Source organism: Culex pipiens, chromosome 3 (assembly GCF_016801865.2).
Source record: "Culex pipiens pallens isolate TS chromosome 3, TS_CPP_V2, whole genome shotgun sequence".
NCBI classification, from domain to species: Eukaryota; Metazoa; Arthropoda; class Insecta; order Diptera; family Culicidae; genus Culex; species Culex pipiens.
The window spans coordinates 153,744,913-153,763,817 of record NC_068939.1 but is presented as its reverse complement, the minus strand read 5'-3'; the positions used below and the strand labels follow the sequence as shown (position 1 = coordinate 153,763,817).

The 18,905-nt window shown below is 35.0% G+C and overlaps 1 protein-coding gene across 1 annotated transcript in view; it reads right to left on the bottom strand.

Annotated features, from left to right (window-relative positions):
• The window catches only part of LOC120416974 (cell death protein hid), a 134,902-nt gene extending 119,621 nt beyond the window's left edge, over positions 1–15,281 (bottom strand). The window contains exons 1-2 of the mRNA XM_039578899.2: positions 15,179–15,281; positions 13,760–15,125 (exon numbers count right to left, since the gene is read on the bottom strand). Of these exons, the coding sequence (XP_039434833.1) occupies positions 13,760–14,084 (325 nt within the window). The 5' untranslated portion in view covers positions 14,085–15,125; positions 15,179–15,281. The remainder of the gene's footprint in view (positions 1–13,759; positions 15,126–15,178) is intronic.
• Positions 15,282–18,905: the final 3,624 nt, after the last annotated feature.

Here is an 18,905-nt window from a genome sequence, read left to right as displayed (position 1 = left end):
TAAAGGAATTTATTGATGGATTTGTTTACTTGGGAAAAGTTGTAGGAATGGATGAGGACTACGCCGAAAAAAATGCTACACAGAAATTAAAAACAGCTGATTTTTTGAATAAACTTTTTTTTTGTATTTTAGTAGGGGACATGAATTGCCCCCTTTTTAAGAAAATTCCAGAATGAGCCAAACATCTTTGATCAAGTTTTTTTTTTCAAAAGTGAGTTTAAAAAAATCGAAAAAGAGGTTACATGAATTATTTCATTTTTCATTTTTTATGTAAAAAGTATGTTTGCACATTTAAAATAAGAATATTTGCGAAAAAAAACATACATTTTGCTTTTTTTAATCTGTTTGATACGACTTTTTTTTTGCTGATATATGGTTATGCAAAGAAAAATAAAAACTGGAAAAAATAGGGTTTTTTCAGTATTGCCCAACGAGCTCTCATTTTTCTTAATCACCGATGATGAGTGATGAGAACCAATTATCAACTTCAAAATATGAAAAGTATGTGATTTTTATTTGATCTCATCCAAAAACAATTGTGGATTTTTTGTAAATCATGGAATTGCATTTTAAAAACCCTTTAAAAATTGAGTTTACTTTTTCAACCTTTTTTTACACAACAGCAAATAGTCCAAATGCAGTCATTAGTGTTTGTGGAATAAGCCTATAACTACTAATCATAAAAAAAGTCTACAAGATAAATGCATAATAAATTATTAAAAATGAATAAAGCAAAATATTAGCAAGGGAAGATTTATTTTGAAGTTCATGTCCCTCGGCTCTGTTCAAAGTCAAGGGAGGAGGAGCAAAAAAAATGAAATTTCAAGCCATGGTTTAAATATTGTATTTAAATATTTAAATATTGAATTATACTCATTTAACACTAGTCTAGTTGTTTTGCAATTCTTCTCTTTCTACGGTATAGTACATTAGAATTCCACAAAAATTCAAAAATATTTTGTAACGAACGTAACGAATATAATTAAATACGCAGGCGAATACATTTCAAGTTTTTTTCAGGTGAATAGACTTCTTTTTTCACTGAAATTTTTGAAGTTTCTTCCGATAATTTGAAGGGGAGGAGGGGAAGGGGCAACATAAATTTTGAAAAATATGTTTTATAATATAACTTGATGATCACTTGATTCATTTTTCATTTCTTGTCTGTGCTATAAACCAAGACAAGTTTGGATTGAAGTATAAATCTGGTGTTAATTTGCAAAAGGTCCTATCAGCCTTCTATTTTTTTTTCATTTAATGTTTTTCTGAAATAAAATTTACATTTTTTTTGAGGGCTTGTAAAGGACGTACAGATTAAGAATTTGAAATATTTCATAAAATTGTTAAAACCGTTCAAAAATGGCTTTTTGTCCAATTTGCTTTAAGTTATACAAATGAATTTTAACACCTAAACTCCCAAGCTCGAGAAAAAGGGGGAATTTCCATACAAATTCCCCCTTTTTCTCGAACTTGGGAGTTTAGGTGTTAAAATGTGCTATTTTTAACTTCAAGTACTTCTTATTATTTGGATCTTAATCTATGACTTTCCAATACATTAATTAAGCTATGAATTCTATTATAAGAGTGGATTAGCCTTTTCTACAACAACACGTGCCCAAAACTCTTACTCAGAAATCGATCCCAATTGGCCTTCACCGCGTTCAATTGCCATAAACCATTCCCCTCGGAACAGTACCAATTTCCTCTTGAATCGGATAACTCAACCCTTTTTTTTCTTCCTTCTTGCGTGAACTGGAACAAATCTTGCTAACAATTTCCTGCAATCCGCTCGCGGACAGGATCGAACATGCAGCCAATACCTTTAGCCGGGTTCAATGGTTTTGTAATGGGCTAGTGAGCGACGCAAGATTCGCTCAACCCATATCAACAGATAGATTGGCTATCTCTCGTATCGAGCTCCACACACAGCGCAGCAAACTCACTGACCGATTCCGATGATGATTCATCGAAAAACTGAGAGCTGTGTGTTTGTATCCAGGAGCTGCCGTACGTATACACAATACCTGCCTGCATGGGTTCAGCTACTGCGCGCGTTCAACGCCCCGAACAAAGAACCTAACGAGTGCTGCGCTGGTGAAGTTCGCCAAGTTGAACACTTTGACGAGTTCAAGTTCGGGGTGTTCACCAACTGCCAACTTACCCCTTCTTGAGGTTCCAAGAATCAAACCCATTTCGCATCGAATTCTTATCTGGATTTGGGGTCCGAGCTCACCGGTTTCCGGGGTGGTGATAAGCCGTTTATCGAGTCCCCCTACTACTCCACAGCAAAACACGTGCAACAGATGTTCAGTCCCTTTTTTTTCGAAGAAAGTTGCTCCAGGGTCGCTTTCCTGGAACTCAATTTCACGCCTATTGATAGTAATGACGTTGAACACGCGTCGTCCATCAACATCTCCGCAAGGGTTCAGAACGGCCTAAGCATACCGTTAAAAGAGGTGAACCTCAAATTCCAGAACTTCCAGTAGCCCTTCGAGGGGTTCAACCTCCAAAGCTACCCACCTCCACGGTACCCACCAAATCAACCGTCTTCAAAGTTTCGCTGGAGTTGTGTTTTCGAGCTCGTTTTTCAAAAGAAGAGCGATTATGTTTCAGTATTGCTCCCCGTTTTTCCTCCAGCTCGGGTTGTGGGGTTCTTGCGTGAAACAAGATTTTGCATGCTGCCTACACGAACCAACGTGGTCGGTCTGTGTTCTCCAGACATGTAGGCTTTTGAAATTGAGCCACGCTGGTATCGCTACTGGAGTTTGCGGTTTGAGCTGGTGATTTAACGAGTCTTTCGGGATCGATACCGTCTGTTGATAACCCCTTTAAATTTCAAAAAGTCTCGTTCCAGGACCTGGCTCAACACGGAGCAAATCACTGACCGGAGCGTATTTTGCATCCGAACCTCCTCTTTCTTCACAGGGGAAACATGATCTGGCTATTTGCGGGCCCCTTAGCGCTTTGCAATGCGATATCCATTATCTGGCTACCACGCTTTTTTTGTAGCTAATGTAGCTCATTTTTGCTGGTAATTAATACTGCGCCAGGCCCAATTTGGCTGATCATGCATCAATTAAAGCGAGCGCGACCGCGATTTGAACTTTCAAGCGGATCTTCCAAAACAGATTTTTTTGTGAGAGGTGAGAAATTTTAAAAGGGTGATGACCATGAAAATGCATTTTTTTAACTTATTTGAAAACTGTGCAAAAAGCTTCCACAATTATCTCCATGATACTTACAAATGTTTTTTGTTCATTATTATAATGGATAAACTTACCCTCAGGAATCTCGATTTAAATGCAATCTTGTACATACCTGAAACGAAATAGGAAATAATTTACCATTTGAATCTTTTAGTATTTAGCTATTGAACTGTGAAAATTGAAAAAAAAAAAACAATTTCAAAGAATAACATCCAATTCATGACTCTATTTAAAGATTAAAAAAAAACATTTTTCTAGGGTCAAAAGTCCAGAAGAGCAGTTCTCTCAGATTTCGGTCATTCGATTTTTATTTTGTATTTTTTAAACCGACTGAAACTTTTTTGGTGCCTTCGGTATACCCAAAGAAGCCATTTTGCATCATTAGTTTATCAAAAAAAAATCCATACAAATTTGGCAGCTGTCCATACAATTATGATGTATGACAATTCAAAAATCTGTATCTTTTGAAGGAATTTTTTGATCGATTTGTTGTCTTCGGCAAAGTTGTAGGTATGGATACGGACTACACTGGAAAAAAAATGATACACGGTAAAAAAATGGGTGATTTTTTATTTAACTTTTAACTTGATTTGTGTTCTTATTTTTAATTATTTTTTTTTTCATTTTCTAATATGTTATAGAGGACATCAAATGCCAACTTTTCAGAAATTTCCAGGTTGTTCAAAAAATCATTGACCGAGTTATGAATTTTTTAATCAATACTGATTTTTTCTAAAAATCTAAATATTGGTCGCAAAAGTTAGTCCACTCCATTTTAGGATTTAAAATCAAATTTGCAACCAATAAGTACTTTAGTGAAATTTTGATAAAGTGCACCGTTTTCAAGTTAAGTTAAGTTACAAAAATTAAAATTGAAGAAAAAAGACCGTTTTCGTAGCGAATTACTCACTACTTGTTTATCGACAAGTTGCAAAAAGCAGATTTTTTCAGCAGTCATAAATTTATCTAACGAGATTCCCCGAGTAGTCAAATGCCCTTTTTGTTTAGTTAATAAACCGTTAGAATCAAAACAAGATTGAAAAATATTATATGCGGAAAATGCTGAAAATTTATACTTTACAACAACCAATGCCGTGCTGAAAATATACTTGTACCGAAATGTATTACGTTTTGATTCTGTTATTTAAAAAAAAGACATTTTCAAAACTGGGTTTCTTTCTTATTCTTAAAAAAAATCATAATAAAAATAGCAATACCAAATAAATATTGCTTTCAAGCATTCTAAATCCTAATGTTTTAATAAATCATGTTGTAGTGGTTATTCTTGTATAAGTTTTTTTTTTATTTTTCATTTGTATTTCTGGTTGATAATTGAAAAATGAACATATTTTATAAAAGTTTAATCAGCAAAATTGAACGCAAAAAATTGGTAGTAAGATACGTAAGGTTTTTTTTTTGTGTGAAAAATAAAAAAAATCTATGATTTGTGTGTGTGTGTGTGTGTGTGTGTGTGTGTGTGTGTGTGTGTGTGCAACCAACCAAACGGAACCACGCGCTTCTTACAAATTGAGTTGTTTCCATGTATTTTTAGATCTACATTCTATACATGCAAATAACTCGCATAGGCATTTGGAAGGTGTTAGCTCTGCCGAGCTTCGGTGACCCATTTCTACGCTGGCTAGCCGAGCGCGAGGTACTTCAGCTTTGTCGACAAGCCCCGCCCTAAAGAACGTTTGGACCAATCGGATTCAAACGTTATTTAGAACTTCCGAACCCTTGTCAAATGGACAAGGACCCAGCGCGTATATAGTTGATAGTAACAGTATTCCTAATTCCAGTCATAGCTCACCAAGTCGCGAAGGCATAGTGGTTAGCATTTTTACTTACCAATCCAAAGGACGGGGGATCGAACCCCGACTCGAGCGACTTTGATTTCGTTCATGTTCAGAGTTTCAAGATTTATATTTCCTACACTTTCTCGTTGGGAGCAGATAGGAATCGAACCCAGGACCATTCGCTTACAAAGCGAACACCGTAACCAGTAAGCCACGGCCGCTCCTCATAAAAAAAAATAAATAAATAAAAAAATAAAAATCTATGATTTTTCATTAAAATACGAGCAATTCCAGCTCAAATCAGGAATTTTCTGATACTTTTGTACCCGACCCTCTCCGATTTCAATGAAACTTTGTAGACATGTTATCCTAGGCCTATATAAGCCATTTTTGTGCATATGGAGCAAATAGTACTCGAAAATAACATTTGAGAAGGGCGTAAGTTATTTAAATATTTTTGTATTCTGTAATATAAAAAATACTGTATCTCGAAGCCGTTGCGTTGTATCAAAAAGTGGTCAAAGACAAACTTGTAGGAAATTGGACGGGCTTTCTGAAAAATACAGTGAAACAAAAATGCACGCCACATCTATGAGATTTTTTGATTTTTAAGTCTAAAACTTAAATTTGAAGGTGATGTCACGATTTTTTTTCGTTCAAAATTTTTGAGGAAATAGCCTAAAATGTTACTAAAAGACTGACGAAAAATGCAGGATAGTATGTCTCTCCTAAAAAAATACAAAAATCATTTACTAAAACTGTTTTTTTGAAAAGTGGTTTAAACGTCAAAATTTTTAAAAACCGGTAGTGGGAATCGATTCTGCAGACAATTTTACATAAAAGTCTCCGTATTGACCATTATCCTATGTCTAATCCTTGGGGAGATACAGCGGTTTTAAAAATAAAATTGTTGAAAAAAACGGGATTTTTGGTGGTTTTTGACAATTTCTATATGACAGACTTGGTTTTTCAGTCTCGTAAATATTTTTAACGGAAAGCTCGTCCAATTTCCCATAAGTGTGCCTTTGACAGCATTTCAATTGGATGTTAGGGCTTACAGATATAAGCTTAATTACATTGCTTATAACTGAAAATAGAATATTTTTGTTAGTGTGGTAGAAACCAGGATAGTAAATTTGATTACGTAAATATAAAAACGATATAAATCAAAAAGCTGTCAAAGGCAAACTTATGGGAAATTGGACGAGCTTTCCGTTAAAATAATTTACGAGACTGTAAAACCAAGTCTGTCATATAGAAATTGCTAAAAACCACCAAAAATCCCGTTTTTTCAACATTTTTATTTTTAAAACCGCTGTATCTTCCCAAGGATTGGACATAGGCCAATGGTCAATATGGAGACTTTTATGTAAAATTATCTGGGGAATCGATTCCCACTACCGGTTTTTTTAAATTTTGACGTTTAGACCACTTTCTTAAAAAACAGTTTTAGTAAATGATTTTTGTATTTTTTTGGGAGAAACATACCATCCTGCATTTTTTGTCAGTCTTTTGGTAACATCTTAGGGTATTTCCTCAAAATTTTTGAGCGAAAAAAAATCGTGACATCACCTTCAAATTTAACTTTTAAACTTAAAAATTGAAAAATGACATAAAAGTGGCGTGTATTTTTGTTTCAGTGTATTTTTATCAGAAAGCCCGTCCTATTTCCTACAAGTTTGTCTTTGACCACTTTTTGATACGATGCAACGGCTTCGAGATACAGTAATTTTGAAATTGCAAAATACTAAAATATTTAAATATTTTACGCCCTTCTCAAACGTTATTCTCGAGTACTATTGGCTCCATATACACAAAAATGACTTATATAGGCCTAGGATAACATGTCTACAAAGTTTCATTGAAATCGGAGAGGGTCGGGTACAAAAGTACCAGAAAAAATCCTGATTTGAGCTGGAATTGCTCATACACATAATTAGGAAAAGCTTTAGTCTTCCTTTTACATTTTTTTTTTGCATTCAAGTACCCAATTCTTGAACAATTCAATTTTTGGAATAGTAATTTTTAGTTGAAAATCGTTTACTATACAATAATTCAGTAAATAAAATATATGTTAAGTTTATCTTAAGTAGAACTTTGAAAATACTTCAATTTCAAATTTGTAGAAGGGTAACACGACGATTCTTAAATGGAATATTTTTTTATAAATATTTTCAGCTCAAGGCTCAGCTTGATATTCATAAAAGTTTTGCGAAATTAGTTAGGCCGTTGCAAATATTTTTCAAAGTTTCAATGTTTATCAGGCGACAAAAAAAATATTTTGCCGAAAAACTTCAACATGTCCATGCAAATAGAAGTCTAATCAACTGGAAACAATCTTAAATACATTTTTCTGCATTGATAATCATATTTAGCATGTTTGAGATTGTTTAAAAAAAACTTTTTTTTAAATAAAATTCCAATGAAAGCACCGCAAAAATTTTAGTTTTCGCAAAAATTAAAATTTTCCTCAATATTTAGATATTTTGGAAATTAATGATGACAAAACAACTGGACAGGTGTATAATGCATTTTAAACCACTTCTTTTAAAATTAAAATGTTGAAAACATGGCTCGTAATTTCAATTTTTATATGTTTTCATTTTATTGCAACCCCCTCTCCCCTCCCCCTCCCACAATTTTGGTTAGAGTCGAGGGACATAAACTTTATAAATATTTGCTACGGCCCTTTTTAGCAAAACAAATATGTACACTAAGCTGGCTCACCGCTACATGGTTTTTTTTTTAATTTAATAATCAAATTTAACCAACAACAAGATCTTTTTATGCCTTCTGTTGAGGACCTCCTGACATTTGGAAGACCAGTTCTGAGACCACTGTGTCTTTTGATAGGAGCAAGATTATACCATATTTTCTTTGGTATAGTTTTTCTCAAATTTAACGCTGTTTAGATTTTCATGAAAAATATTGAAAAAAAATATTTAAAATAAATATAAATCAATATGTATTGTATAATTGTGGACTCAATCGGTCCCAAATTGTGGACTCAATCGGTCCCAAATTTCCAAAAATTCTGGAAAAAACGATTTAGTCGAGCCACTCTATGAAATATTGAACAAGCTGCCTAAAAAGACACCCAAAACAAATCTGTAAAATAAGTTTGCACAAGTTCCGTCGGCAAATTATTTCTATTTATTTCGAATTATTCGGAAATAGCTTTCCTCCCAGTTTCACATTAGGTTTGAGGATGAAGTTGTTTGAACATACTACTTTTATGTTTTATTTGTATCGATTTGATACATAAAAAGTCGACTAGAATTCCGATGAAACAAAGCCCACGATTTGTCCAAAGATTATAATTAATTGTCATCGCTGATTAATTACACCTAGTCAAAAGAATATTAAAAGAAATAAAAAGAATCAATCTTCCCCATCAGCTGAAGGGAAGCGCAACTTCAATCGCACAGTGTCCTTGAAGCAGCGTTCAACTTGACGCTAAAGTCGCATATTTATTTGTTGCAGTCCGCATCGCAAGTACTTTTCAGCTGGCTTCAACTATGACAACGACGCGGATCGACTCGTGGCTCTAGTACAGTCTAGTGCATACAGTTCCAATATCTCGCGACCAGTCAGCTTGCACTTCAGCATTTTCACCGCCCTACTGCCAATCATTTAGCTGTGATTGCACTGATACAAAAATGTTTTATTGAAAAATCTACACTTCTAAATTTATAAATTTTGTTTGAAGCAGAATTGTCAAAATTAATTAAATCAAATAAAAACATGTTTTAGAGACCCATTTTTTTTTGAATTTGCGTTTTTTTTCTAAAGTGACTAAACCTGAACCGAACGTTGAGCACGTCGCCCGTTGACGCTTGTAAAGTGCTGTAAGTTATTACAACCCGTTCTCGCCGAGTGCGGTAATAATACGCGACAAATGGTTCTTTATTTTCTGCCCTCCTCCTCGCATGAACCCTCTTGGCTTTCCTCTGACTTGCAATTCATCATAGTTAATTTTGCAGCCAAGTGTCAGAACGCGCTTCGAGACGCGTCCACAGACACGGCTATCGAACTGATCGATCGTCTGGGGCTTAGAACTTGTTGGGCGATTTCTTCGCACACTCACTGACAGGCGGACTCCAACGATTGCGCCATCGAGCGATATGTCCGAACGTGATTTGATGGAATGATTTAACACAGTAAGCAAAATTGCATGGTTAAAATTACATGTTTTTTAATGTAATTATTAATTTTTACAGTTTCGAATTAAAAAAAACGTTTTTCTAATATTAAATTTGTCCAATGTTTTAGATAGAATTAAACCATGATTATTTTTAGTGAATAAAATGTTTCCAGCTTGTTTGATTTTTGATTATAACACATTTTTTGTTTGAATTTAAGTATCTTCCATATTAACGTGCTAATGTTATTTGAAAATATTTTGAAAAGTGTCAAAACTAAAAAGTATATTGAATTAAAAAAAAAAGAGTAAAAATTAAATGCGCTCGCTAAACAATTGAATTTTGTGCAAAAATCTAATCAAGAACTATTCTGGACAGCTTGAACTACGAATGTGTACAAACATCAGTCACGAGGCCCAACCAACTATTCTCGAGGAAGCAACAAAAAACAAACAAAACAAAACAACTCTCTTGGTTCAATTGGTGAATGAGAGAGCGTAGTGCAATTATTTGCGCACAGAAAAAGAATGAAAAAAAAAATAACCAAAACAAAATCTACGACTGTTTATTAAATTGCTCAACAGCACAAGTTACGAACGGTAATTTGATAGGTTAAATGTAAATATTTATGTGTGGGACAGAGCCAAGTGAGAGGAAGAGCAAAAAGAAAGAATAGTGCACTTTGTTCTTGCTCGTAGAACGACGTTCAAGAGAGCCACACGGCAAAAAATCATGTGTAATTTGTCAAAAAAATAATAAATAAACTTTTTTTCTAAAGTAAATTTAATTTAAACTTGGTATGGACCTGTAATATGAATTGAGATAAAATACATAAAAAATGGTAACCTCTAATTTTACAACTTTCACATTTGCGTCATTTTTAGTGTGTAGAACTAAGAAGTATGTAAAATAGCTTTACTACGCCAATAAAATTATAGAACGATTTAGCGTGTGTCACATTTTGCTTTATTTTCATTTTGTTTCTGCTCATGAGTGTGTGAAAGTGTGAATGTTAGGACTAACTAGTTGAACTGTTGAACTTGATTATGGTGCCAATCTCACGAGGAGACAAAGAGTAAATCAATTGTGCGATGTAGATTGTGGCTTTGCTTGACAAACATTTTGAAAATAATCTGCTGTTTAGATTGAAAGTGTTACGAAGACTAATTATAGCATCATCAATTAAGACGGGATTTGAAACAAACTCTTATCATCTTTTCCTGGTTGGTGTCGTATAAGTTTCCACCGATTTTTCTAAATTAAACATTGAAATATCTCAGAATCAATTCAATATCAAATCTATTGCAATGACGTAAACTAATAATAAGCAGGCATTTTTTTTTGTTGAATGCAGTCATTAACTAATTTATTTTAATTATAAAAATTCTTAATTTTTAATTATTAAAATATGTATAATGAACACAGCGCAAAAAAATGCAACACTTAACATCAAAAGTTTGTTTTATTCCAAAATTAAAATTATCTCAAGGTAAAAAAATTAACAATTACAAGGTATTTTTAGAAAAAAATAGTGCCATTTAATCATTAAGAAGTTTTCATTGTCTTATATGTAAGTCTACTACAAGTTTTAAAAATAAAACATTGAGATCTCTAAAACTCTGAATCTATTGCTATGCTTCTATAGTTTGCATAAAAAAGATCACTTACCAATACATTTTTAATACATTACCATACATTTTTTGTTGTTTTCAGTTTACAAAACTAAAATTAATTGAATAATTTATTTAAAAAAAACGATACATTTAATTATCAAGATTTTTTCTTTGTTCTCAATTTTAACAATTTTATTTAAAAAAAAAACATTTAAAAAAATGGTTCAATGTATTACTTGAAAAACATTTTCTTTTCAAGCTTGTTTGAAATATCGAAATTATGTTTACAATTATAATGAATAAAACGCAAATAATTCAATGCAAAAATGTTACAGTTCAATATCAATTAATTATCGATATTAATACTTATTTGATTAATAAAACTAATTTCAAAATGTTTATAGATCGCAAAAAAAAATTCAAAATTAAGGCAGCAATTATAAGAACAGTATTTTTTGTAAAGATAGTTTAAATATATGTAAAATGTATAAATATAATATAATGTTATCATACCTTACTTAAACTTGTTAAAAAGCTAGCTGTTGATTTAATTATGCTATTTTTGCCTCCCTCACCTTACTGAGGAAAAGCTATAAAATCACTCGAAAAATGAACTAATTAATTTGACTTCGTAGACCCACCTTCACGTATACATATCAACTCTGAATCATGTTCTGAGCAAATGTCTGTGTGGATTAGCGTGGCTCACGGATATATGAAAAAGACAAAAGTGTTCAATTTCGAACGCCTCGACCGAAATTTTATAGCATTATAACCGCAGAAGCTAGCCTGAAATTTTGAGCGCATTTTGTTAATGTTTAGTTGTTCCACTCTTAATCTGAAGTTATAAAGAAATTTCAATAAATTTTATTTATTTATTTTCAACTTTTTAACTCTTCTTCGAGAAAGTTTTCCTATGCCGTATGATTTTTTTCAGAATAGAGGTTTCTCATAGGTTTTGTTCTGGGGCCATATTGCTACAAAATTCCGGTCGAGGCGTTCGAAATTGAACACTTTTGTCTTTTTCATATATCCGTGAGCCACGCTAGTGTGGATGTGTGTAGGTGGGTGGACAAAAAAATTGTCACTCGATTATCTCCGGACTGGATGAACGGATTTTGACCGTATTAGTTTCATGCGATCCGTCTTGGGGTCCCATAGGTCTATATTTAAAATCAGCAAGTTTAGTTAAGTACTTCAAAAGTTATGCTAAAAAAACAATTTTGACGTATGTCCGGAAGATTGTAAAAAGGATGGTTTTTGCAAGAAAACCTATCATATTATACATTTTCAGAAAGGTATTAAAAAGACCTTTCTAATGAGCCCAAAACATTGAAGATCTGACAACCCTATCAAAAGTTATAAGCACGTATGTGTTATTTATACACTTTTTGGAGGCCGGATCTCAGATATTTCAATGAAAATTATGTCCGGGTCCCTTATGCAACCCGTTGTTAGTTAGATAATTGAAAGACCTTTCAAATGAGCCTAAAATATCGAAAATCTGACATCCTTATCAAAAGTTATTAGCACTTATGTGTTATTTATACACTTTATGGAGGCCAGATTTCAGATATTGTGATAGAAATATTGTCTGAATCTTCCATGCGAACTATCGTTGAATAGGTTTTTTATCAGACCTTGCCGATGAGCCAGAAATATTGAAGGTCTGCGAACCCTATCAAAAGAAATGAGTAAAAAAGTTGATTTGTTAAACATGTTAAGGAGAAATGTTGCTTTTTTTACTGAATGTATTGACTTTAGGAAGGAAGGCACCAACCACCTTAAGGTGGATTAAGTAACGTTTTTTTATTTCAATCATAGGTTCTTTATATTTGATAAGTTATCAATTCACATTTTTGTATTTTTTTAAACTTGACAGAATTCTGTATTTCCTTTCACTTTGAATGGATTAGGCAAGAGGACTTCAGTTAATCATCTGTCAAAATGAACCAAAACTAACCGAAATTTTTTCAACCAAATTCGATAATTTTCATTTTGCCGAAAAGTTGAAATTGTACCTAATTCAGTAAATCATTTTTTGTGTATTTTATCTCTCTTTTCGAATTCATGAGATTATATTAAAAAATTATCAATATTTTAAAAAGATTGAATGATCACAAAAATGATGACAAAAACCTTTAAAAATATTTGTACCAGCACTTAGATTTTAAATTACATTTCTTAAATTTTTTTTTAGAGATAGATTTTCGGAACACAATTTTGTTGAAAAAGCAAAAAAAAAGTCTTTTAAAATTTCAAAATAATAACTGATTTTTCTTTAATTGGCCAAATTTTTAATGTCTATTATAGTATAATACTGCCGTTCTACGCATAACTGTCCCATGGTCAAAAAAGGACAACTGAGAAAAACGCGATTGAAATTTTTCAATCGATTTCTGTGTTTCTACGCGTAATTGTCCCGTGGGTCCCTATTCGCCCAAATCACCCCGGTTAACATTTTATCACCCTTATTTGTAATCCTCTTACAGCTAAACAGGTACACAAGATGAAACGCTCCATAAAACTCATGATTTCGTTATAGAAAATACTTGGTGGGACAAACAGACTTGGTGTTGTTTTCAATGATTTTCCGAACATAGTACTAGATTTTATGTGTTTTTTTCTGAAAATATACGTAAAATTAAGCTTAAAAATGATAAAAAGTCAGAATCCAGAGTCAATAAATGACATGGGACAATTATGCGTAGAACGGCAGTATAGTTGTTTGAAAATCGATTAATTTCCTTATCATAAATGCCAAATATAAAAAAAAAATCAAAATCTTGACAAAGACTTTTTTAAATATTTGTACTAGCCTAATCAGTAAAAAATCCTATGAAAAAAAAAATATGCACTCGACCACTTATTTCACCCCATAACAAATAATTGGCTTTCACTTAAAACCCCGCTCAGCTAAGCCTAATTAAACCCGATGACGAATCAGAACCGTAACTAACCCCACACAAGAACAGCGAAAGCTTCGCCGCGTCACAACTCACCTCCTCGCGAGTAGCGGTAGAGCGCCTCGTAGAAGAGCTGCACCAGCTGGTCGCCGTGCATCAGCCCGGCCGGTCCCAGCAGTGGAGTTTGGACGGCAGTGGACGTTCCACTTGGCGGTGGAGGAGGCACCCCGATCGGGGCGGGTGATCCCGGAATCGGTATCGATCCGCTGACCAGTGGCGACGGTGGCGGATGCAGCAGGGGACCACCGCTGGAACCGGGACCCGGTGAAACGGGTCCGAGTGTCGGCGGTCCGGACTGGGTGGCGGCATGCTGCAGCCGGGCAGCATCGTCGTCTTCCGGTTGAAGAAACGGAATGGCCATTGTGTTTGGTGGTTTGTTTGTGGCAGGAGTTGAGGTTAAGTATTTGTTACGAGTATTATTTTTCTTCCTTATTCTGGGGGCACTATTTTCTTCTAGTAACTCTGTTTTACAACGGTTTCGTAGGCTTTTAATCGGGACTCTTCATGAACTGATGAACATTCATTTTCATGTAAACTTCACGCACGGTTAGAACAATTGCACTCAATTGTTATTGCTCTCGATTTCTGCAATTGCACTCCGGTTCGTAGACCAAGACTCGGTTGATCTCAATTGATCTCAATGAACCAATTGCACCCTGAGCCGGGATGTCTGGGATGTGCGGCACCCTTCACTGCACGATATTGCACACTGGTTTCTTGTACGCTTCTTGCACGTGCCACTCTATCACGAAGCCTGCTTCAGAACGTGACTTTGCTTCACTAGGCTGCAACCTTTTCGCACGAACACTTGTTCTGAGGGTACAACTTCTCTAGCTACGTTCTTCCCTTTTCTTCCTTTGGACGAAACGAGAACACCAAGCCACTAGAAAGTATCCCGTGTATCGTTGCAATCCTTCTAGCTTTTTTCCTCCAAACACTCACAGAACCACAACAAACAGAACTCACGATCGGAAACAACTGCCGACGATGGAATTACGAGACAAAGCGCGCGCCACACACTAAATCACGTCTAAATCGTCGCACTGTAAGGGCACTACTGACGCCGCGCGTTGACGCTACTACGATCAAACCCCGTCGTAGGGTTGTTGTGTTGTTTTGGTTCGTTCCTTCATTCTCCTTCGTTTGGTTGAGAGAGAGCGCGCGCGATCGCGATCGTTCTCTGGCTCTCTTTGCTTCTGCATTGCCCGCTAGCAGCAAGTAGGCACTGCTTGCAGTACAGTTGCATGCTGCGTACTCTCACTCTCTCTCACTCGTACACAGCGATCCTTTTGTGTGGCGTGATCGTGTGTGATCGTCTCAGCGCGCTTTGTGTGACAGAGATTGAATTGAAAGTTTGAGTTGTTTTACAGCTTTTTTTCTCTCTTTTCAAGCAATTAGTCATCTGAAAAATTAATTAGTACGTTTAACAAATATCGTCAATTATTTGAAACTTACTTTTGAGCTGCTAACTTTGTTTTTCAATAATTTGCATCGTGCTTATTCAGGACTGAACTGGATCTTACACGCAAACGACCATACACGAACGTAAACAAGCGGTTCAGTAGGTGGTTCCTGAGAGTGGCGTAAAACACAAAGGATGCATTGTAAGAGGAGTCTAATAAAAATCATCTATTTTTATAATTACTTATTCTTGTTAATTTAACGATTGAGAATTGAAAAACAAATCAATACACAAATAGTGAATTCATTGCAAAACAACACAACCATACTACAACTCAAACACGTTCAGTCGCGATTTGCTTTATGCAACAGCAACAACACCACAGCGCAAAAGGAATAAACGAGGATCAAAACAACGCTGCTGCAGCTCACACTGATCGTATGGGTTGAGTTTGTGTGCATCATACTGGTTAGAAGTGTGTTGCTGCTGCGTTGGGTGTTGAAATTGCATACAGATACACGTAAAACCGCTTGAGGCGATTTGTGTGTGCGCTGCGATTGCGAGGAATAAAATGCAATGTGTGATTATGATTGTGTAATTTGGTTAAATGGATGAGATTTTATAAATTGTGATTAATTGGGTTGCGCTTTGAGAAGAGATTGGGATTTAAAATTCGGTTTAAGCCAAAACATTTTTTGTCAGCTCTGGTCGAAGTCGAAGTGGGAGGGTATTGTCCGTTTCTCTCGAAGGTACACGCCGCGCGGCATTTCAGAATGTGCCGCAGACACTGTTGCCAGCGATTTTCTGCACTTTTGGTGCAATAAAAAACATTCCAGGCAACAATGCCATGCAATTCGAAGAAGAAGATCAACAAAAATAAAACGCACAGTATGGGATTTGACAGCGCGCATTTGCCGAAAGTGCGGCGCGTCATTTCGAGGCTGGTTTGCCGCGTGTCCTTTTCGGGAATACGCGCAATAGCAAACCATGTTTTTCTTATTAATATTGTAAGTATTATTTTTTAAATTCGCATTAAAAAGAATAAAAAATGCTTTATACAATCCAGGCTAGATTATTTGAAGAGCGTCCAATTTCCCGAGGTTATAAAATTCCCGGGAAATGAGAAATTTTCAACAAATTTCACGGAGAATTCCCAGGAAATTTGAAAATTTTGAAAATTCATCTGATCCTGGTGTTGATTATTATTTTGCAACAAAATTGTATAGAATAGCAATAGCTATGTTTAAAATAAGTGTAAGGATCAACTAATGACTTGACTGCTGTATAAAAACACAAAACTACAAAGAAAATATTTAAATTTTCTAAATTTATAAGCTGGTTTCGTACAAACGTCAAAAAATAATTATAACTATTTTTTTGCTAAGAAGTAATTTTTATTTTTGTTAATAAGTAGATATTTGTTTCATATTTAAACCTCTTAAACCAAATCAAGTTTTCCGAGAAAAACGCGTTTTTGTCACGAAATCTTCGCCACTTTTTCAATGAGATATTAGCCTTTTGGTTTTTCGCATCGGCAATCAAAACAAAACAATATTTTAGAGAAATTCACTTGGAGGGATAATCTCGATTTTCAACTTTAAACTGTAATTTCTCGAACACTTTCAAACAAATTTACCTAATTCTTCTAGCATAACCCACTTTGAGACAATTTTCGTATAAAAATTACTTATTAAAATTATGTTAGTTTATTTTCATTCCAAAATATCTTAATTTTTGTTGTCCAAAATAAGATCTATTCCCAGTTGTGAATTCTTCAAAAATTAATGTCATCTAAAAAAAAAAAATCTTTTTAAAACCTCGAAGACATTCGCTATCGAGTAAAGAGCTGACAGTGTGTCGATTTTCGTATTTTCGAATAAATTTAAATTGAACATTTTGAATGGTTATTAAACAACAAAATGCTATTTTTCAATATTTAATCTTCACCATTTTGATCGCCATATAAGATTTCAAACTTCAGAATCATTGTTTTGGGGCCATATTTAAGCTCAACAATCAAAAATAAGACAACGAAAAAAATCCAGATTAGATCATCCGAAAATTCGATCATTCTAAGTGAAATTTTGGCGAGGCCTTCAGATAATCGAGTTTGAACTGTATTGTTAATTTGATCGGTGAAAGTTGACCTTCAGCCCGACATCTCTAGAAGTTTCTATATTGCATCATATCTAGTATAGAATCACCGTACCATAAATAGATGTTTATCACCAATCTCGTTATGACACTGATCAACGTATTAAGAAGACACAGAATGAAGTGAATAAAAATCAGTAAAATACCATCACGTGTCGCAATGATTACGGCATCTCCAAGACGCGCGTACGTTTTTAAAGACTGGTGACCGACTTTGGCGGCCACGAGGCGCACGTGCCCTCGGCCATCTACGGCTATCAGGTGAAGAACTGGTTCCATCTGTCACGCTGCCCAGTTCTGGATCTCAGGTATCCGCCGCAGAGGGTAGAAATGTAGCGATTCTCACGCCCATTCCCTTAATTGAACGCATCAAACGCAATACGCGACTGATACGTCGGCTTAAGTCAAGAATGATCTGGAAGAAGAAGGGAACGAGCCGAGTTACTACGCACAAAGTAATTACCGTTTTTTTGACGGATGTTTGTCAAACTTTTTGAAGGTCTCCGTTGTGTTTTCTGGATCAAGGCATTCAACTAACGGTCATCGCTTCAAGTGCCGATTCTTCAAACTTTGTACCGCAATTCAAGTGCACACAGAAAGCGTCATTAATCGCACCCACCCCAAATCCGCTCTATACTAGCAGCAGCTATTAATTGTGCTGACTAACGAGGAAGTGGTTTGACCTTCACCGGTTTCGAGTAGCGGTTTGCGCGAGCTCAAACAGTTTGATTCCGTTGACACATCGCGAACGGGGTGTTGAGTTGCGATGCGTTTGGCCTAGTTGAGGCGCGATCAAAACAGCTGACACGTCGAGTGCGCCGACAATCGTTCTGATTGTGGTTTCGAAGCCAAAACATCAGCCTGCATGGCGAACTATTTACAACACAAATGAAGGCTGATAAGAATCTGTTGCGGTTTGACACCTCTCCTTGGGCAACACATGCGCTGATAAGAATGGTGTGGTGCGTAGTTTAAATGGATTAAAACTGCTATGTGGTTGATCTCAAACCGGGTTACCGTAAAAGTTCTGGAGCAACATTTGAAAGGGGCGGTATGACATTGCTATTACAGCCTTTCTTTCCATTCAAACACATGTAATGTGTTAAGCTCGTTTTCTTACCTAACTGAAAATGCATATGGGTCATCTGTGTCAACAGGGACAGTATAGACTTATCAAGATTATTTTTTTACCAATTTTAAAAATAGCTGCCATAATTTTGAAGAGTTATTTCACGGATGCCAAGAAACTTCGGGGCTTGGTAGATCAATTGGCATAAATTTGAAGTAAAGACGTTCAATCTTCAAAAATCTGTTTAAAATAACCCACAGTTATTTTAATCATATCGTCAATCACACGTGACCTATTTGATAACATTTTGAATAGGAATACTTGTTTAATGTGTGTGGAATTCTTCCACTGGAATATGAATAGCGATATGTAATCAATTCATTAGACGATTTTCACGTCAAAAATCGACGACAAATAATCATCTTTGAAACTTATCGTGCTAAGTTCGTATGAAACTTTCGTAGCCATTTAAATAACTTATTTTATAGTACGGTTTCCGGATAATCCCAAAATTTCCCATTTCTTCATTTTTGATTATGATATGTCCTTCTAGGGGA